General features: G+C 36.2%; 1 protein-coding gene across 2 annotated transcripts; it reads left to right on the forward strand.

The window, feature by feature from the left end:
• The first annotated feature begins 8,366 nt into the window (after positions 1-8,366).
• On the forward strand, positions 8,367-11,311 carry LOC120153776 (transcription factor TGA2-like). Of its 2 annotated transcripts, none has more exons than XM_039165659.1 (8): positions 8,367-8,447; positions 8,884-8,958; positions 9,044-9,103; positions 9,453-9,530; positions 9,621-9,672; positions 9,927-10,198; positions 10,481-10,729; positions 10,939-11,311. In XM_039165659.1, the coding sequence occupies exons 1-8, from the start codon at positions 8,382-8,384 to the stop codon at positions 11,083-11,085; spliced, it is 999 nt and encodes a 332-aa protein (XP_039021590.1). In that variant the 5' UTR covers positions 8,367-8,381; the 3' UTR covers positions 11,086-11,311. The 2 variants fall into 2 exon arrangements, with proteins under 2 accessions (XP_039021590.1, XP_039021591.1); XM_039165660.1 differs by having other exon boundaries at positions 10,496-10,729.
• Positions 11,312-22,695: the final 11,384 nt, after the last annotated feature.

Raw genomic sequence — 22,695 nt, forward strand, 5'->3', positions numbered from 1 at the left:
GTATCCTAGAGACTCTAGCTTTAGCTTGCATGCTTTTTCTGATGCAGATTATGGAGGATGCAAATTAGATAGGAAAAGCACCTCCGGTACTTGCCAATTCCTTGGAAATATGTTGATTTCTTGGTTTTCAAAGAAACAAAATTGTGTTGCATTATCTACCACTGAAGCTGAATACATTTCAGCTGGTAGTTGCTGTGCACAAGTTTTATGGATGAAACAACAACTTTTTGATTATGGAATTGAAGTAGGTACTATTCCTATCAAGTGTGACAATACTAGTGCTATTTGTCTCACTAAAAATCCCATCCAACACTCTAGAACTAAGCACATTGAATAAGACATCACTTCATTAGAGACCATGTCGCTAAGGAAGATGTAGTTCTAGAATTTGTTGATACTCTGCATCAATTAGCGGATATTTTTACAAAACCCTTAGATAAGGAAAGGTTTTGGACACTTAGGAGAGAATTAGGTTTAACTGACCTATCTTCACTTAGTGTTTAAAATAATTCAGCACTTTTAATAAATACTGAAAAATGCTTATAATAATAATTTTTGATTGCATTCTTGCTATTAGTTAGGGGGAATTCTTAGTGAAAATTAATTTTATGTTCAAATAACGTTTAAAGATTAAATTAATTGTTTGAACATGATTAATTTTCAATATATGAGTTGCCAATACCACTAGAGAAAATTAATTTAGCATTTTGGATGTTTAAAATCGGATTTTAGCATTTTTGTGCAGAGGGAATCGATCCCCCCATGAGGGAACCGATTCTCTCTTTGAAGGGGAACCGATTCCCCCCACAGGGGAATCGATACCCCCTGGGGTTCTGTTAAATCGGGCAGAACACCCCCAAAAACCCCAAAAACCCCAAAACCCTTCTTATTCTTTCTCTTGGCCGTTTTTCTCTCTATCTCTCACTCCAAATCTCATTTTTTCATCAAAGCACCATTTTTAATCGGAATTCTCATCAAATATCATCTTCTAAACCTGTTGGAATCATTAAAATCGTGTAAACAACATCTAAATCTCCTCAATCTTCATCTTTCAAGGTAATTTTTTCTAAACTCTCTATTTTATTATTTTTGAACATAGGATTAGTTTTAATTAGTTCTATGTTGAAATAGTGATCGGGCATTGATTGTTTAGTGATTAGAAACTAGATGTTACAACTAATTTCATCAAAAACACAAGAATTTTCCACAAAAAAATTTAAATTTTCGAAATTAAAAAAAATTGTTTTTCAAATTATTGTGTTTTGATTAAATTATGTTGTTGTTATGAAAACTATACATATATTGTTTCTCAAAACCATATTTTTCAAAAGTTTTTCAAAAACTTTGCCCATTAGGATTGATTTAGAGAACCTTGAAATATTGAGGACTCAATTGAGTTTTGGGATTAATTAAATTGCATACATTTGTTTTTAAAATTGTAGGTTATCCAATCTATTCCGATTTCCTTCACCATCTCTTCAAACTATGGTTGCTATTAACTTTAAATATCTCCCTATCTTGCACGAATGGAAATTTGATAAACTTTTCGAACTTGAACCCGTTGTCTATCATCAACTTGTTCGTATCTTCTACTCTAATGCCGTTTGTATCAAAAATCGTGACAAAACCAAAACCATAGGAGTACGTTCCTACCTCCTAGGTCAATATTTCCATCTTGATCCGGATTACATAGCCAATGCCTTAGGCTTGGATAATGAAGGTTTATCAAATGAAAAACAAGTTTTAGGCTCACGATATAAACGGAATGATAGTGCAAGTGTTCTAGATCTTCATGAGCGTTTTCTTCATCTCATGATCACTTGGTGGTTTCGACCATCCGGGGGTCGTTATTCTACTCTCAGAGCTTTAGACCTTTGGTGGTTGCATTGTTTTGAACACAACATAAAAATAAACCTTTCCGAGATTATATTTGCTGAGATCGTTGAAACCGTTAATCTAGTGCCAAATAAGAAACTATGTTCTTCACTAGTTTACGGTTGTATCCTTAGTAATCTCTTTTCTAAAGCCGAGCTTCGAGTTGGTCTAGATGCCGCTTTTCCTCTTAAGAAACAAATCAATCTTCTTTCTTTAACAAGAGCGGGATGGGTCAAAAATAAAGAAACCGGTGAATGGGTTCGATCTTCTACAACTACTCCGGGAGCTAGTTCTTCACAAGCTCCACCCGAAGCTGACGAAGATCTAGAATTTGACCAATTAATGAGGGATATCGATGAAGCTGAAGATGAGCCTGAGCAACCCGAGGAGCACGCACAACAATCGACTCAAATGCCTCCATATTTTCAATTTTTTATGGAGACATTTGATTACCGATATGCGACCATGGATTCGCGCTTTACTTCTATAGAGTCCCATTTATCCACAATGGGAGCTCAACAATTAGAAATTCTTCGGGAAATGCGTGCAAATAATGAAGTAACCAACGCACGTATTAATGACCTCACTAACGAAATGGCCGCTATGCGAGCTCGATTTCCTCCTCCTGATCCGGATATGTGATTAAATGTTTTACTTTGAACTCCAAACTTATTGTTTTAACATTTTGAATATGTTGGAATGTTTGAATTTGTGAATTGATTGATTGTGAATTTGTTTGGATTTATGGATGGTATGAACTTATATGTTTGGTGTGATTTATTCATTATTGTGTCATTTACATCATTATTAGCAATATGACCAATTTTACCATATCACATTGTTTATGAATATTGATTATGGAACTAATGGCTAATGGTTCTCTTGATTGTGATCTTAGCAGCCTATGCATACATATACCTAATCAATTGGCTAAATATTTTTCACGTTTATTTGAATCTTTTTGATTTAACAAAAAGGGGGAGAAGTGTTTTAAGTGTGTTTTAAAATGATAAATGGGAGAAGTGTTAAAGTAAGGGGGAGTAATTTCAAAACTTGGTTTCAAAATCTTAAAATTACTAAAATGTTTTGTTATATCAAAAAGGGGGAGATTGTTGAAAACATTTTGATATTTCGATATAGCAAATTAAGTTAAATGAATTTTAAGATTTTCCAAAATGATTTTCTAAGTATATTCGATATAATTATTCGAATATCAAAACATTACTCCAAATATTTCAAAAACCATTTTTAATCCTTACTTAAGTGTAAAATTAAGTTTTAATCTTAAAACAATTTCAAAATAATCTTTCAAAGTATTTCGAACCATTTCAAAGCCAAAAATTCCAGATTGCTCAGAGGGAACCGATTCCCCCCCAAGGGGTACCGATTCCCCCCCAAGGGGGTACTGATTCCCCCCTAAATGGTTTGGCTCCGAGATTTCCAGAATGCTCGGAGGGAACCGATTCCCCCATAGGGGGTACCGATTCCCCCCTGTTCAATGGTCGAAACATTTGAATTTTACACTTAGGAAACCGATCCCCTATGAGGGGGAACCGATTCCCCCCACGCTCCAAGCTGTTTTATTAATTGTTTTCACACTAAAACGGCTATATTATCTTCATTAATTATCCCCAACGTTTAGAAGTGATTCAAGGTGTATTTAAACAAGTTCTGAAGCCCTTGATCAACAAGAAATCATAGAGAAACAAGAGAGAAAGCTTCAAACATCAAGTTTGTGCAAATCAAGCCAATTTTCCTTTCAATATTCATTTTGCTTTCAAGAACACCATTTGTGCTCATTTGTAATTATCTTTGAGTGTTCTTTTCTTGTTCTAGAATTGTGCAAACATCTTACCTTGTGAGGTTTTCCTTGTAAGTTTGCAAATTTGTAATCTTCTCTTTGGGAAAAGAGTGTTCTCAAGAATTGGGGTATATTCTTGAGGGTGTTGTAAGGTTATCTCTTTGACCTCAAAAGAAAGAACAAATTAGTAAATTTGTTGGAAAATCCTTAGTGTGGATAGCTAAGGTAGTGGACGTAGACTTTAATTGAGAAAGTCGTTAATTATGAGCACTCTGATCGAGTTTGTATTTTGTAGTCTCTTCTATATAAATTAAAGTATTTTGTTTTAAATAAAGTTTTAAATTTCTAACGGAATTTTCTTTAAGTGCCAAGGTTTTAAAAGTCAATGTGACACCTCGGACTCGTATTCGGGTCGAGTACGGGTTGGGGTGTTACAGTATGAACATCTGCACCTTCGACAATAATCTCATCATTTGATTATTGGAGGATTGATGAAGGTCAACCATAACAAAGACATCGTCGTCATCATCGAGCATTACTTCATATTTGAGCGGAGTCTCTGAAACGATGTGTCAATATCTCAAACTTGAAATAAAAGCTCTAATTTTGTTTTTGATTTTCATCTTCATTTGCCCCTGAGTTACATTTTTTGGGAACATCATGTTAACGGGATTTTGTGACATGAACTGAACACCAGCTTGAATTTTAACAACTTGGCCTTTTGGGTGGACGACTGCAAAAAACTTGTTTGCCATAGCTTCAGAGATAGATTGATTTTTGCTTGTTCAATAAAATTGAAAAAATAACAAGCCTTGTGAAGATTCATTTGAAGTGACCCAATTTAAAACAAATATGAATTAATTACCATCCAAAAACTCTCCAATGAAATGTCATCTCAATATTCAATGATTTAGCTACTTTTCAGTGCTCAATTAATGCACTGTTTCAGTTACGATTTAGAGCTCATTCAATGTAGCAAATGCACCATTTTAGCTTTTTCAGAGCTCATTTAATGCAGAATTCAAGCAATTATTCAAAAAACGAGTGAAAATAGTGATGCATTATCATCTTTTGCAGTTTTTCAGTGCTATATCAACTTAAATGTTAAAGCTTCTCAATGTTGAATTATCGCTTCAAAACATAAAAATGTGTATTTTAACCAGGCCAAATTATTCAATGATTTAGCTACTGTTCACTATTCAATTAATGCACTGTTTTAGTTACTTTCCAAAAATCATTTATTGCAACAATAATGTACTATTTCAGCTTTTTCATCTCATTCAATGCAGAATTCAAGCAACTTTTTAGAAAATAAGTGAAAATAGTGGTGCACTATTATCTTCTGTAACTTTTCAGTGATATATCAACTCAAATCAGAAAGCTTTTCAGTGTTGAATTATCTCTTCAATTAATATAAAAAAACACGTATTTTAACCAGGCCAAATTATTCAATGATTCAACTACTTTTCGGTACTAAATTAATGCACCCTTTCAACTACTTTTCAGATGTCGTTTATTGCAACAATAATGCATCATTTCAGTTTTTTCAAGGCTCATTCAATGCAGAACTTAAAGCAACTTTTTAGAAAACGGGTGAAAATAGTGGTGCATTATCATATTCTACAACTTTTCAATGATATATCAACTCAAATCAGAAAGCTTTTTAGTGCTAAATTATCACTTCAAATCATAAAAAAGCGTGTATTTCAACTAGGCCAAAATTTTCACTGTTTCAACTATTTTTCGATGCTCAATCAATGCAGCGTTTCAGCTAGTTTTTAGAGGTCACTTATTGCAACAATAATGCACCTGTTGGCTTTTTCAGGGCTCATTCAATGCAAAATTCAAGCAACATTTCACAAATTTTTCAGTGCTCATTTAATCATCTTCAACAACTATTAATATGTGCTAGTTGAAAGTCATTTTACTTTGATATTGAAAAAAACAACTTCAATTTTTCACTTCAAAAGCTCGAGTTTTTTTTCAAACATATCAACTGTTTGTGTAACTATTTTCCATGATTGCAAATCTATAACCATGTGTTTCCCAAAAAAGATATTTAATTACACGAGTTGAAGTTAAATATAGAAACAAGAGTTATACTCAAAAGCAATAGAAGAGTATCTTCCTTATATTATAAATTTCTAGTATCATGCACGAGGTTTTATCTAAGCGATGATGTAGACCTTACCGGCATGATTGAGACATATTTTTATCACTCTTTGTCTAATTTCAATTTGTTTGTAGAGTTCGAAGATCTCGACATTGCTCGTACTATTGAGGATGTTATTTCCAGCTCGAATACCTCACTAACTCAGACAAATGACCAAGAAAAAACATAGATGATGGAGACCCAAAAGCTTGGTTCCAGATCCTACATGAACGACAATAGCAAAAAGAATGGGGAATTGAAGAACTTAATCTTACTTCTGACGAGTCTACTGATTAGGAAGATTAAAATTTCTTAATTAAAATTGCTATGCTAATGATTTTATTTGATGTTTATAGTGTTCGTAAGATTAATTCTATTTACGTCCTTATGTTAATGTATTAAGTTTTTAGCTTTTTTTCTTCTTAATGTGCATTTATGAAACTATATTTTAATGTTCATAGTTTATTGTTATTTTCAACAACAACAAAATTCAAGAAACTGCTATATTTTTTGAAAATAAAAATTCACATTATAATCTTTAAAAAATAATTTTTTAAAAAACTCATCACCTCAAGATGAATAATAACTCTATAGAAAATGTCGTAAATCTCAAAATAATTTTTAAAATGTTCTATTGGGCCAAATAATTTTTCTGTTGGGCTAAAAAAACCTTGAGGGATAACCGTTGATCATAAAATGTCATCAGACAACATCATGCTGACATACGTGACGACGTCGTTGTGGAGTAAATTTCCATTTCCATGTTGACTGAAACGTTATCGACAAATCGACATTCAGGGGAGAAAGCGACGATGGCTTTAGCTTGTTCTTTTCTCTAATCTTCTGGGTTCTAACCGTACAGATCATAAATGGCGGTTTGAATTTGAACTTTGAAGACTTTATTATTATTACAGAACACTTGAGCAAAGAATTACCCGTTTTCATTACTGTGCTTAGAATCTCCGACTCAGTTTTTATATAGAATAAAAAAAGAAAGAAAACCCACAAAAAAGAAGAAAAAAATTCAGAGTGCGTGACCCACCGACAAAAATACCAGTAACTGAGAAGGTAATTAAAGAATCATCAGCTATCGGGAAGTGGAACGGTTACTCTCACAGAAGAGTCATACTGATAATAATAATAATTTCAAGGAGTCCATATTCACCATCGTCCTCAAATTTTCACCAGGTGAGTTCTCTGGTCCTAAACTTCAAACTTTGCTTTTTAAAGTTATCATTTTCAATTAATTTTATGAGAGTTGTTTGATTTTCTTTGCTTTAGTTTTGGAAAATGAGGAAGTGGTAGGTACCGTAGTTGAAAATTCTGATGTATTTACTTGTGAGCTTGGAAGTTGAAAGATTATTTTTGGTTTCTGGGTATGGAAGTGTTTGTGTTGAAGTTGTGTGCTTTATGTTTGGTAAGTCAATTTGGACTGTAAGTTGAAGAAAGTGCTTTTTTTTCTCACTGGAAGTTCACAGTTTCAGTTTTCTACCAACTAATGATTGACTTCCATTCCTCATCATTTAAAATTATTACTGTAGCAATATGATTTTGTCTTCCCTGTTCTCTATTGCCTTCATCTTCTTGGTGTCATATAATATATCCATTTGTTGTTCTTACAAGCTTAATTAGAGTTCTTAGAATAAATCTTCTGTTCATCTAAAATATTATTTCATTAGTCTGATGTTGATTTAAAAACCATAACGTTGTTAAAGTGGTGTTATCCCACATTGGTTTGCTAATTGGATTTAGGTTGGATGCTTAACATGCTTGATGCTGTAGCTTATATTTGATTTATTCGAATTTTCCTTGGATTCATAGCCAAAGGGAATGTACATAATTAGTGTTGTGGTATTGTTGTTTGCTATCAGTATAATGCTTACATCTTGGTAAATTCTGATTTTCAGTTGCACTGAGGGAAGCATAGTTCATTCATTTCGTGCTCTAGATTTCGGGGCATTTGATCAGTCTGTTGGATTTCCCCTAGAGGATGCTGTTAATCTGAATGGAAGTATGCACATTCAGTTGTATTTTTAGTATTATAATTGAAATATTTAGAACTCGAAGATGTTTTCATTTCACGGCTTTAGGATAGAGAGTGTGGATGGAAAACCTTTATCTTGGCTTTGCATATGCTCAACCGTTAATAATATTCTGATTATTTTTTCTGAAAATGAAATACGATAATGAGCGAAAAGTCATGTTTCCTTGTATCTCTTTGAAGGGATTGACATGACATGTGGCAACGCAGACAGTGTATTTAATTCTGCAAAAGCAAGTAGCCAACCGTTTCCTTCTGTTTGCAACCATATCGGCACTTCGGATAAGGTGGATTGTATTTCTCTTATAGTTTAATGAGTGATTAATTTATTTGTTGTAATGCTTGTTTATATAATTTTACTCTCCTTGTTGCCTGAAACGGACTATATCTTAATTCACTATAAATCCATCTGCCATCCAAGTTTAATCTCCGAGATTGCACTCGGAAAGAGGTCATCATACAGATTTAGCCACCACATCTAGTGGTATACGGAAAACTGGGGAGAATCCAATATGGCTGATGCTAGTCCAAGGACAGATATCTCAACAGATGCAGAAACTGAAGAAAGAAATCAGAGGGTATAGTTTTTTCATACTTTCTCTCCTTATCTCGATACTCTAATTTAATAAATTTCACGACCTTTTAGACAGTTGTCGCTACTTGGTGCTCTTCCTTAGATATAAGCATGCATTTATCAGTCACACAATCAAAATGCATTTGCTCTGTTAAATGTTGGAATATACCAGAGTAAGATGTGATTTACAGGAATATGCCTAAGTCAAAGGGAGTAGAGAACAACTAAGACGATATGGGAGAAGCCGTAGAAACGAACCTTGCATTTATCTATCTTATTTTAAATTTGATTCTAAGTAGAGGACATTTGTGTGATTTTATTTATTGATCATGTAGCGGGACAAGTTTTGTTTGTTATAATTGTTGTTATTCTACTTGCTGAGAAAAGACTTAGGTTTGTCCATGTTGTTGCCAGTCTCATATTCTATTGCTGCTGTGTAGTCTGATCGTGGAAAATCAATTGCTATTGCACCTTCGGATTCTAGTGACCGATCCAAGAGTAATTTGGACCAAAAGGTCAGATGATTTTGTAATTAAGTTGAATAATAGCTGAGTATTGAACTGATAATATTGGTGATCTTTGGTCGATCATGTTCTACAGACTCTTCGCAGACTTGCTCAAAATCGCGAGGCTGCAAGAAAAAGTCGATTGAGGAAGAAAGTATGTTGTTTCCCTTTAAACTTAATGCATTTATTCAACTTCTTTTTGGAGGTCATCTTATGTTGTTTCTCTTCTTTTCTCAATTTTTATTTTTGAGCTCGAGACTTCCTATGGTTCTTGATACTTTATGCTCTCAAATTTTCATGATTTGAAACTCTCCTCGTTGTTTTGCGATCCATTCCTCGAAATCCTGTCCTTCATGTTCATAAAAATGTTTGATTTTTTTTATGGTTTTACTGCACAAGAAACTTTTGCATGTATATCTTCTTGTTTGAGCTCATTTGGAATGTTTTGTTTTGCTTGAATATTTTGATATCCTGTATTGCACATCATCTTTTTTTTTGGTCAGACATACGTGCAACAGCTGGAGAGTAGTCGTCTGAAGTTGACACAACTGGAGCAGGAGCTCCAACGGGCGCGACAGCAGGTTAGACTTGTTCCTTTCATCGCTACATTAACTGCTTAGGCAGTTATTTATTCAAGTACATATTACTTATGATTTTGGCATTCCCTGCAGGGTATCTTCGTATCGAGCTCAGGAGATCAAAGTCACTCAATGGGTGGAAATGGTAATAATTTTTTTCCCGAAACATGTTATTGGTAATCTTTTCTTTTTCTAGTGACTATAGTATGGGTTGATTTATTTGCTGTTGCTGTTTATTGAAGCAACAGAATTATAATTCCAATGGCATTTTGTTCATTGGAGTGTTATCATGGAGTTACTTGAATTTTTTTTGTTCACTGACATGCAGAATTATAATTCCAATGTAATCATGTATTTATGAGATCCTCTATTTGGTTTTGTAATTTCTTTTCTTTTCAGGTGCCATGACATTTGATGTAGAATACGCACGGTGGCTTGAGGAGCACAATCAACAAATTAACGAGCTGAGAATGGCAGTAAATTCTCATGCAGGCGATGCAGAACTTCGTATTATTGTCGATGGTGTTATTGCTCAGTACAATGAAATTTTCAGGCTGAAGAGCAACATAGCTAAGGTAGACGTTTTCCATTTGTTGTCGGGCATGTGGAAGACACCTGCTGAGAGGTGTTTCATGTGGCTCGGTGGCTTCCGATCATCTGAGCTTCTAAAGGTGAGAGGCCATATGAGGTTTTAGGAATTGGAACAACTAACGTTCTTAAGAATGTGAACTCGATTCATTTTTAAAGAATGCAGCCCTAAACATACTGGGAGTTAAAGCTGGAAAAACCTCTCATCAATTCCAAAACAATTAAAACTAGAGTTCCCATTGATGCAATTTAATAAATCGTTCCAATTTGAATCTGAAAAGGCGGTAAAATTTTGATAGGATTCGGTATATGTTTGTTTTTTGTTCATAACTTGTCATCTTAGAATTGAATGGTTATGCTTGTAGCTTCTTGTAAACCAGTTGGAGCCTTTGACAGAGCAACAGTTGGTGGGAATTGGCAACTTACAGCAATCCTCCCAGCAGGCTGAAGATGCATTATCTCAAGGTATGGAGGCATTGCAGCAGTCTCTGGCCGAGACGTTGTCCACTGGATCTTCAGGCTCGTCCAGATCATCCGGGAATGTGGCAAACTACATGGGTCAAATGGCCATGGCCATGGGCAAACTAGGAACCCTTGAGGGTTTCATTTGTCAGGTAATCCTTTCCCTTCTTCTGATATGAGAAATCAATTGCAGCTTTCCATAGAAAGGCTAATATCTATGTATGCCGGAATAACTGATCGGTAGAGTCGTACGCCAAAATTCGAAAACTAAATATATATGTACAAGTTTCTTAGTTACTTCATCTTATTCCCTGTTCTCGGTTTTTTCAAATAATTGTTTCTGATAAGTTAAGACTAGCAGGCAGACAATCTGCGGCAGCAAACGCTACAACAAATGCACCGGATATTGACTACCCGCCAGTCAGCTCGTGCACTTCTTGCGATACATGATTACTTCTCCAGATTACGAGCCCTTAGTTCCCTCTGGCTCGCCCGACCGAGAGAGTGAAACTCTCCCGAGAAAATCAGGATGCCACACAGCTCGCCCGGTAGCATTGGATCCTGGTCCAGTTTTCAGCAGTACTCCTTGCCGTCATGTGTATTCTGCATCCAAGGTGCTTAGCCTTTGCATGTTGTGAAAACGAGTGTTGGATTATGAGCAGTTTCTCCAAACTAAAAATTTGTAGTTATATTTTTCACCATCAATCAGATTATCATCAGCTGCATTTGTAAGAACCAAATCCTCTCTTTGTAAAAGCCTATTAGCACACTAGCAAAAACGCCTTCCACACCATTTCTATTTAATAACATAGATTAAAATATATTTAAATATATTATTTCAATGGTCAAAGGAATCGTCACTATTCTTAGAGGTTTTATGTTTGAGTATCAACGACTGCAGCATGAGTGATTGAATATTTATTATTAAATGATTGAAAGGATATAGAAAATATATTATTTTATAATCATCTTAGTTTATATATATATATATATATATATTATACTTCAATATGTATTAATATGATAAATTAGGTAACTTCTAACAATGTTAGTGAAAAATTAGAATTGAAAGATTTTCCTGTCTTTGGACACGTTTTTTCTGTATTTTGACATTTTTTTTTGTTTTTTTCTACCTGTTTCTCGTTGGTTCTTTCTTTGTTGCGATGGCAGATATAGCAGAAGTTATGGCACATCTTGAGTTAGATATTGGCGAGGAGGAGGCTATGGAAGATTTGTCTGCTGAGACGGAATCCTTTTGAGTTCTGCTTTGTTGAGACTTTTTTAACTGCTAGTGTTGTCCATTTCCAGTCAATGAGAGCCACTCTGGCTAATGTATGGTATCCAATAGGAGACATCGACATCTCAAATCTTGGGGAAAGGAGGATCCTCTTTCGTCTGTTCAACCAAGCAGATGCTGACAGAATAAATATGAGTGGTCCATGGAATTTTAATAGCCATTTATTGATCCTTCACAGGCTCTCAGAAGGGGAGGACCCTTTCTCAGTCCAACTCAATTTCGTTAATTATTGGGTGCAGGTTCATGATATTCCTCCAGGAAAGTTAACAGAGAAAATGGCGAGATCATTAAGAGATTTTATTGGGTCTTTCCTTGAGTATGATTATGGGGCAATGGCTTTGAGTCACAGAAGGATAATGAGAATTCGAGTTAGCTTTGATGTGAGACATGCCCTGAAAAAAAGAAGAAGAAAGTCCTGAAAAGGGAAGGTATTCCACATTATGTTCGTTTTGAGTATAAAAAACAAACTCTTTTCTGCTTCTTGTGTGGTAAGCTTGGTCGCGGTGAAGCTTTTTCCCGCTAAGGGCAAATCTGGGGAGTAAGGACTTACCTTTGAGATGAGATTTGTCGATTAGAGCTCCTTCCCGGAAAGCATATACTCCGACGAGTATCTGGCTGAGAGAGACAATTTTAATGGGATCTCAATTTGCGGCGGGTTTAACGAGAAGATTTCCTGGAAGTGCACCTGTCATGGCTAATTCAACACAAATATCTGGGAAGGAGAATATCTCACATAAAACAATGACAGATGGTTTGGCTAAAATAAATAAAGATTCCATTTCTACTGACAAGATCAAAAATAATTTAGTGGGTCAAAGTTTAATAGGGCAATGAAGAAGTGAAACCCAATCCATTTTAAATTCACCAAATGTGGATCTCAATGTCACCATGGCCCAACAAGAGGAAGACATTCTTATGGTGATTTCAGGAAAAAGAAAAGACCCTGGTCTCAAAATTCAGCACAAGTTGTTACTAATTCTATTGTTTCACTTGCTGCTATAAATGAATCTACACAAGTTCAAGAACGAGAAAAATCGGCTGGCCTGCATAGAACAATGAAAATCTTAGGGTGAAATCTTCAAGGTTTGGGGTAACCCCGAATGGTGCGGCATCTCATTCATGCTCTGCGAGACGTGAGCCCCTGTAGTTTTCCTGATCGAGACAAAACTACAGAACTATAAAATGGAAACAGTAAGAAAAAGGTGTGGTTTCCCAAATGGCATAGATGTCCCAGCAATTGGTAGGAGTGGTGGCTTAAACTTGGGTTGGAAAGCAAATTGTAAAATCTCTATCCAATCCTTTTCTCATCGCCATATTGATATCGTAATTGAATAAGACTCGGAGGGCATAAGGTAGCAATTTATAGGGTTTTATGGGGTTCCCCACGAAAATTAGAGAAATGAGGCTTGGAATCTTCTTTATCAGCTTAATTGGGATCCTGAAACTCCATGGTTAGTCTTGGGCGATTTCAACAAAATCTTGTTTTCACATGAGAAGCAGGGATGACCGACTAGACGAGAGAGTCAGATGATGGCTTTCCGTTCTACTCTGGATGATTGTGCTCTTGAAGATCTTGGTTTTCATGGAAGGTGGTTCACGTGGGAAATGGGAAATTTTCAGGCGACAAACGTCCGTGAAAGACTGGATAAATAAGTTGTTAATGGCTCTTGGTTGAATTTGTTTCCACACTTCCATTTGGAGCATCTTCCTCATTCGATTTCCAACCATTGCCCTTTGCTCTTAAACACGACAACCCTTGTTCAAATTTTAGATAATCACTGGCACTTATCGTTTTGAAGTGGTATGGTTAACTGAAGAAACTTGTGAAGAAAAGGTGGGGAAGCTTTGGGATAATGCCACTGGAACTTTGATGGAGAAATTAAGGGATGTAAGTCTTGGTTTCGGAAAATTAGAAAAGAGAAGAAGTTAACCGAAGCCATTTTGAAGAAGAAATTGGATACTCTGATGTATGCTCCTGTAACCGATGATATTTTGGAAGAACTCATCTACACAAAATTAGCTTTAAACCCAGAGGCTGATCGTGAAGAATTACACTGGGAGCAACGTGAGATGGTAAATTGATTGAAGTATGAAGATCGGAATAATGGGGTTTTTCATAGTTTTTCCTCACAACGCAGATGCATGAACCGAATTAAATGTCTTTAGTATTCCCAATGTGTTTTTTTGCACTGAGGACTCTGATTTAAATGCCATTGCTCGTGATTATTTTGCATATTTATTTTCTTCTCAAGGAACCTTTCCTTCATCACATATCTTAGGGGGGTCCGAACTACCATTTCGCCCTCAATGAATGTGCATATGATAAAGGATATTTCTTAGAGAAAATCGACACAGTGACCAAAAATGTCTTATAATATACGATTTTAACCAATTTTTTTTGGATTTGTCAAAATGACCAACAAAATCGCAATGAGAAATAAAAATCGCAACGCGATCTCCAGAATCGCAAATCAGTTCCCAAAATCGCAACGCGATTATGAAGAATCGCAATGCGATAGTACAAATTTGCATTGCGATTTTCCATAATCGCAACGCGAACATATAAATCACAACGCGATTCTGACTATCGCAACGAGTATCCGTAAAATCACAACGCGTATCCGTAAATTGCAATGACAATACGTAAAATCGCAACGCGTATCTGTAAATCGCAACGAGAATACGTAAATCGCAATGCGTATCCGTAAATAGCAATGCGAATACGTAAAATTGCAACACGTATCCGTAAATCGAAACGCGATTTTTAAAGCGCCATTATAATTGCTACGCGTATTTTATTTTCAAATTCCAAACACGAATATTAATTATCGGAACACTGAACCGTCCACAGTATATCCCGTAATCGCAACTCATAACCTAAAACCTAAAAAAAATCACAACTAAGTCCCATCTCCATCTCTCACTCTCTACGGCGAAATCCGTCCCCATCTCCGAAGATTTCCGTCCCCATCTCCGGCAAAATCCCTCAAAACCATTCACGGTCAGAAATCTCTCACAATCATTCAGAAATGGAAAATCAACCTCCGAGGGTTAGTTTTTTTTAATTATTTTTATTTTGAAATTTTTGCATTATTTTAGGTTTTTCATATTGAAATTGATGATAAGTTTACTGGTAATTTCAATAATAGATTAACCATTTCACTTAGATTTCTTATTAAATTCATTCGATTGCTGCCAATACTGCTAAACTGTTTAGTCTTTAACCCTGTGAAGTTAGTATTTGTCTTTGTTTTGTCTTTTGGTTGAAGTAATGCAATCCATTAAAGTTTCAATTTGCAGAAGAAGAATAGTTTCTAAACTTAAAATCGCAACATGAAAATGAAAATTGCAACACGAAATTGACTATCGCAATGAGAGAATCGCAACGCGAAATGAAAATCGCAACGAGATAATCGCAACGCGAAACCAAAATCGCATTGCGATTTTCATTTCGCGTTGCGATTCTCTCGTTGCGATAGTCAATTCCGCGTTGCGATTTTCATTCTCTCGTTGCGATTTTCATTTCAACCAAAAGACAAAACAGTGTTGCAAATTTTAGTTTCAAGAATAAACTACTACTCTTTATGTTTATTGTTTTTGGTATATCTTCACAGTGTAGTTTTTGGTATATCTAACTTGGTATGTTTATTGTTTTTGTAAAAAAAAAATCGGCTTCATTGACATTTAGGAATAAAGTTAGCCTAGCCATTACAATTGCTTCGAAGCTTTCACCTGCACAAAGAAAATTGTTTGAGGAAACCTGCTTCGGGCCATGGCTGAGAGTACAGCATCCGGGTGGAGATGCTAATTTGACCCATTTGTGGCTTCAGACCATGACTAGCGATCTACCCGACAGTATACAACGTGGTGAGGAAGAGATATGGTTTCATTTTCCACCGGCGTATACTTGTTTTGGGCGAAATGAGTTATGCTTAATCACTGGTCTACGATTCGGACACGATGATGTAGGCCGGTACACTCGTCATATCACCCGCCCATCATGGTTATCCCGGGTTTTTCCTGATGAGTCAATAGAGAAGCCGAACTCACACGTCGAAGACCTGAAGAAATTGTTTAATAAGAAAGATGGTTTTACTCGGATGAATGACGTCGATGTTGTCCGAGTATGCCTTCTAGTACTTTTGGTTGCCGGCTTTTTAGGCAGAGAGGCCATACGACCTATTCCTCAGGAGCTAATATTATTGGTAGAGGACCTAAATGCATGGAATCTGTTTCCGTGGGGTTCGTATATATGGAAAGCTACCTGGATTAAGTTGTCGTCTGCCTTTGATGACCGCAAAAGTTTGCGGGGCGATGGGTCGAAATACACTTTGTCAGGCTTTGTTTGGGCCTTTAAGGTAAGAATTTCTATATAATGTTCTCAAAATTATAATTAATTATTTAAAAATTACTAATGTTTGTTATTATATTGTTTGTAGATTTGGATATTCGAGGCTTTCCCCAGCATGCGGACGTATGCATTAAAAACTTCAAATGATATTCTAGGGCTATTTCCTGGAAGAGGATCTGTTGGATGTCTTTATTTACTGATTTTTTGTATTTAATTATTTAGCGGCCCGATAAGGTGGATGCTTTACGTCGGGTTTTTCTTGCACGACGGAGTTCATGCATCAGACGGCGTGCACGTGCTATTAAGTCTCCGTACACCCCAATAGTGAGAAGACACCGCAAGAAGAAGCCCGGCTCGCCTGTCATCCCTCAAGAGTCCACTCCTATCGTTGAAGAGGCCCCTATCATTCCTCGAGAGTCCACTCCCACCGTTCAAGATGCCACTGTCATCGTTGAAGAGGTCCCTCCCACCATTCAAGAGCCTGATTCACATGGCGTCATATGTAAGATTCTTGAGAAACCCTTTGACGTACCGGACATGATGGATGAGAGTTGGCTCTCGTATGAGTTACCGGCCAGTACCTTTCCGGTATCTGAAGTGGAGAGGAGACAACTACCGGACACAATTCTGGATAACACCCTTTGGGCTAAGACCGCAGTTGATTTTTATCTACATGAGCGGACCCAGGGGTGTTTCACTAACATATGCAAGCTCAACGATGATATCTATTTGTTGCTTGATCGATCTTGGTGGGGCGTATTATTAGGGGTCGAAGACAATGGCTATTTCGATGGAGGGGTAAGTCTTATATTTTTCTTATATTTCAATTTGATTATTTTTTTTTAAAATTTATGTAAGTCACTAATATATGTCTTTTTTTGTAAAACAACATATCGATGCGTGGGTGTCACGTCTTCTAATAATTAGGAAACTTAAGAAAAATAAAAGAAATACACGATATACAATTATGCCGACGTCTTTTAACGTTGCTCACTTGAAGAATCAACGAGATGAATCATTTGCGTTGGGCAATGGACAAGCTAAACTTTATCCTGCATGGTGGGAGGTCGATAAGGTTAGTATTTATTTTAGATTGAGTTTAAAGGTATTCATAAATAAGTGCGCAAATGAATGAATTATTACTTATGATTGCAGGTGTTTATCCTTGTTTTGGAAAGTAAACATTGGCTTCTCGTCGAGCTTCAGCTCCCATCCCTTAAGGCAATAGTATATGACAGCATGATAAATTACATATCATTGGCTGATTTAAGAGATATTATTAAGGGATGGAGCTCTCATTTGGCTAAATTCTTGGATGCGATAAATTATTGGACTCGTTCTGGAAACAAGAAGCCAAAGAAGTTCAATATTACAGTTAGCAGAGACGAGACCGCACCACAACAAACGAAGGAAGCCAGAGGGGATTGTGATCCTCTCGTATGCATGTGCTTGGAGCATTTGACGACAGGAAGTACACATTTTCTACCTCCCACCGATAGAGATAGAGGTGCAGTAGGCTTGTGGTTTCGGCATTTTATGGCTAGAGCGATATATGCGAGACGCTGCCTATCTGCATCCGCATTATGAAAGTGTCCATAAACAATTTGTAAGTCAAATGCAAGTGTTGTTAAACATATTTACTCTTTTTGGTTTGAAAATGTTTGGTTAAGTAGCTAGAATTCAATAATTTGTTGTTTGTAGGTTTTAGATGTGTAGAAAGTGTTGTTGATTCAATGTTTGGTTTCTGCAGGTTAATCCTGAAGTGAGCTGCGTGAAATGGATGTATGGGTGCAAAAGTTGATTTCATTATTATTTTTTGATTGTTTAATTGATTTGTAAAAGATGATTTGTAAATGTTGATTTGTTTAATTGATGTGTACATAATATTTGTGCTTGTTTAATTGATTGAAATGTAATAGTTGATTTGTTGATTTCAATTTGCATTATGTTGAATGCAAAACAGACTATCGCAACGCGGAAATAAAAATCGCAAAGCGAAATGAAATTTCGCGTTGCGATTTTCATTTCCGCATTGCGATTCACTCGTTGCGATTTTCATTTCGCATTGCGATTTTCATTTCGCATTGCGATTCTCTCGTTGCGATTTTCATTTTCGCATTGCGATTCACTCATTGCGATTTTCATTTCGCATTGCGATTTTCATTTCGCATTGCGATTCTCTCGTTGAGATAGTCATTTCCGCGTTGCGGTAGTCAATTCCGCATTCGATAGTCAAATGAATGTCTAATAAGTGATAACAACTGAACTTATCATAGCAATGTTCAAACTCAAGTTACTAATACATGCCTAACTGAAAATGTTAAAAGTTCACACATAATATACACATAATACAACGTTTGCATTTAAAAATCACCTAAGTTAACAGTCCCAAAAGGTGAAGCCGGTTGTGATTGGGATTTTGATGAGGATCCATATTTTGGTAGAGGAAAAGATGATTGTGATGGCACTGGTGATCCACATGTCAACCTTGTATGACCACTTTCCTTGCACCGACTACATGTCGATCTCTTATTCTCTTCACCCTTAGACGGTATACGATCGTGACTTTTTGGTCGGCCAGGTAGCCTTCTGTCCATGGCTGGTGGCAAAACTGTTTGTAAGTCATCTGGTATGTCCCACTCAGAAGGATGTGGAATAGGGTAGACAATCTCGCCATAAGTCTGTCGATATACTTCTGTAGTGTAGCAATCCATAGCGTATGCGCTTGAATCATCTTGGTTTAGATGAAGAGAAACTTTTATAACATAGCCACACGGATAACCAGATGTTTGCCATTTCATACAACTACACGTCTTTGCATTTAGATCGACAAGCCCATTTAAGTTATTATCCAGTACTTCAAACAAAGTGTTTGAACATGGTTCAACTCTCCATGACGTTGACTTCACAACACGTTTTGTTATCTTTTTTTCTGTCCATGGTGTAACACGATATTCCAATGTTCCTGTAAATTTAAATAAATAATACTTAGTAAAATATATGATAAGTTACGAATTTAAAGAAATAATACATGCATGGTTTCTTTTCTTGTAGTACCACTGTTGAATAGAGGCTCGAAAAAACTCCATTAACATAGTAATGGGTAATTTCCAGGAATGACGACTTAGAGCGTTGATTGATTCTGCACTATTAGACGTCATGAAATCATATCTTGCTGCAAATTGATGTACTCTTGACCATCTTTCAAACCCGACATCTTCCAGTGTTTGAGCACACTGAGGCAAAACATGTCTTAAACAGCTTATATGCTTATTAAAATCCACTTCCCGATAAGCTTTTACAGCCTTCCAGTATGTCCATTTGTGATTTTTTATACCAGCAGACCTTGATTTTAGATTTCTATACAAATGAACACCACAAAGTCCATGAAAAGCATCTGGGAAACACCTTCTAACAGCGTTGTCAATTGAGTTTGCCCTATCGGATATGATTGTCAGATTGCTAATAGGACTTATGCAATCCCTAAGATGCCCCATAAACCATGTCCATGAATCAGAGGTTTCAGATTTGCCAACCCCGTAAGCTATTGGCAGTATCCCATTGTTAGCATCCATGGCTACTGCTAATAAGTTTACTCTAAGGTATCGACCTTTTAAATGTGCTCCGTCAACTATAATAACTGGGCGCATGCAATTAATAAACGAACGAATCTACAAAATCATATACACAAGAATATAATCATTTAAATGTGAAATGCATGTAACTAACAAAAATGAGTCAACAAAATTATATTGATTTACTAACCGCATCACCAATGGCGATAAACAGCAACTCAAAGCGTCCATCTCTATCTGTTTTGATATGAGTTACCGACCCAGGATTTTTCAGCTTTAAATTGTGACAATAAGCCGGCAGTTGGGCAAACGATACTTCTGGCGACCCCTTCAACAATTCCAAGGCATAACATTTGGCTCTCCAAGCTTGAGAATATGAGATACTAATCTTGAACCGAGCATTCATGTCAGTCATAATTTCATGTCCCCGATATACCCTACCATTCAAAAACATTAACTCAGCCAGAAAACCCCCAACACCTTTTTGTTTGCCTATCTATGGTGAGGAAAAACTTGGGTTCTTGAACATGTATATTTATCAATAAAAGTCCTAACTTGAAACATTTCGCAATCTTTTATCCTCTTTGCAATCATACGCCACATACAGTTTTTGTCAATCATACACCTTGTTTCGAAACGATCTTTGCTTGATTTGTTAACTTTTAATTGATAGCCATCTTCCACACATTTCGTATACAAAGCTATCTTCAAGTCTTCCTTTGTATCAAAACAATCATCTTTCTTGATACGAATAATTTTTGTGTAACAATCAACTGCTATCTTTACCAACTCTTCTTCCGGTATCTGAAGTAATTCTGGCATATTCCAGTTATACTCCCGTGGCATTTCTTCGGGGACTTTTCTTTGGGGATTTCTTCTTTCTTCTTTTTCTTCTTCAGTGTTATATGAATTACAGAATGGATGTTCAACATGTTCATTTACAGTCGTAACTCCCTCCTCATTATCATCAACAACATCTTCCTCGACAACAGCTGTTTCATCATCAAAATTCGGGTATTGACCAATATCAAAATCATTACACGCAGGGTCTGTTTCTTCTTCTGAAAAATCATCAAAATCCGAGTATTGACCAAGATCAAAGTCCGGGTATTGACCAAGATCAAATTTCGAATACTGACTATTACTCACAATATTTTCTGTTGGCTCATCATCGTCTAACTGGTCAATACAAAAACTGGAATTTGGTGCTGAAAGTTGATTGGGATTTGGATTAGGGAAAGGTTGTGGGTTTTGAGATTGTGTTTGGTATTGGAAATGTGGTGAAACAATATTTGCTTGGTGATGAAATTGTGGTGGAACCATTAAATTTTGAGCACCATAAATTGGGGTTGAAAAACTTAGTTGATTACTACCCGCTACTGACCCAACTTCACTACTTCTAGGTTTAACAACATACAATGTAACATCATCACTTGAAACACTAATGTAAGCAATGAATCGTTCAATATCTTCATTGTCGGTTAACAAATAAACTTTACCATTTCTCTGATAAGATAGCCTAAATCCACTTAGGGGCTCTAAATTCAATTTATTTGCAACACGTAACATTAGAGTTTCATAAGTTAACTTTTTTAATGACAGTTTTAGTTGAAGATTAATAGGTAAAGGCATATATTGTAAAACACCATGAACATTCTCCCATGACCCTCCAAAACACAAATGTATCCAAACATGATCAACATTAGATGATTTCATTATTGTAAATTAATTTACTAAACAAACAAGCTGCGAAACTAAAACCTGTTGCCGGATGGGGAAGGATGTCGTTGGATATAGGAACGGATGTCGCCGGAGAGAGTGATAGATGGAGATGGAATGAGTTGTGATTTAGGGATTTAGGTTATGAGTTGTTGCTGCTGCGTAGTTATATACCCAAAACATTTGTGTTGCGAAATTAAAACCTGTTGCGAATTCAGAAATCGAGTTACGAATTTGAAATTCAGTATTGCGATAGTCAGAATCTCGTTGCGATTTACAGATTCGCATTGCGATTTACGTATTCGCATTGCGATTTACGTATTCACATTGCGATTTACGTATTCTCGTTGCGATTTACAGATACGCGTTACGATTTACATATTCCGTTGCGATTTATGGATACGTGTTGCAATTTTACGTATTGTCGTTTCGATTTACGGATACGCGTTGCGATTTTACGGATACTCGTTGCGATAGTCAGAATCGCGTTGCGATTTATATGTTCGCGTTGCGATTTTCATATTCGCGTTGCGATTATGGAAAATCGCAATGCGAATTTGTACTATCGCATTGCGATTCTTCATAATCGCGTTACGATTCTAGGAACTGATTTGCGATTCTGGAGATCGCGTTGCGATTTTTATTTCGCATTACGATTTTGTTGGTCATTTTGGCAAATCCAAAAAAAGTTGGTTAAAATCGTATATTATAAGGCATTTTTGGTCACTGAGGTTATTTTCTCTATTTCTTACGAGGAGGTGATAGAAGCAGTGAAGTCTATGCATCCTCTAAAAGCCTCTGGTCCTGATGGGCTAGGTGCGGCTTTCTATGAAAAAATTTGGTGTATTATCGAAAAAGAGGTCACTACTTCTGTTCATAGGTTCTTAAGGGTGAGACTCAGGTGATGAAGGCAAATAAAACTCATATTGTTTTAATTCTTAAGATGGAGAATCTTGGGAGTATGAACCAATTCCGCCTAATAAGTTTATGCAACATCCTTTACAAGATTCTTTCGAAAGTTCTTGCAAATAGACTTCAATCAACCCTCATTGTTGCATTGACAAAACTCATAGTGCTTTCGTGCCTGGAAGGTTAATTTCAGACAACATCATGCTCACTTATGAGATCATACACTCTTTTAAAAACTGACGTTATGGTCGAAAGGGGCTCATTTAC

Source organism: Hibiscus syriacus, unplaced genomic scaffold, assembly GCF_006381635.1.
Source record: "Hibiscus syriacus cultivar Baekdansim isolate YM2019G1 unplaced genomic scaffold, ASM638163v2 tig00111105_pilon, whole genome shotgun sequence".
NCBI classification, from domain to species: Eukaryota; Viridiplantae; Streptophyta; class Magnoliopsida; order Malvales; family Malvaceae; genus Hibiscus; species Hibiscus syriacus.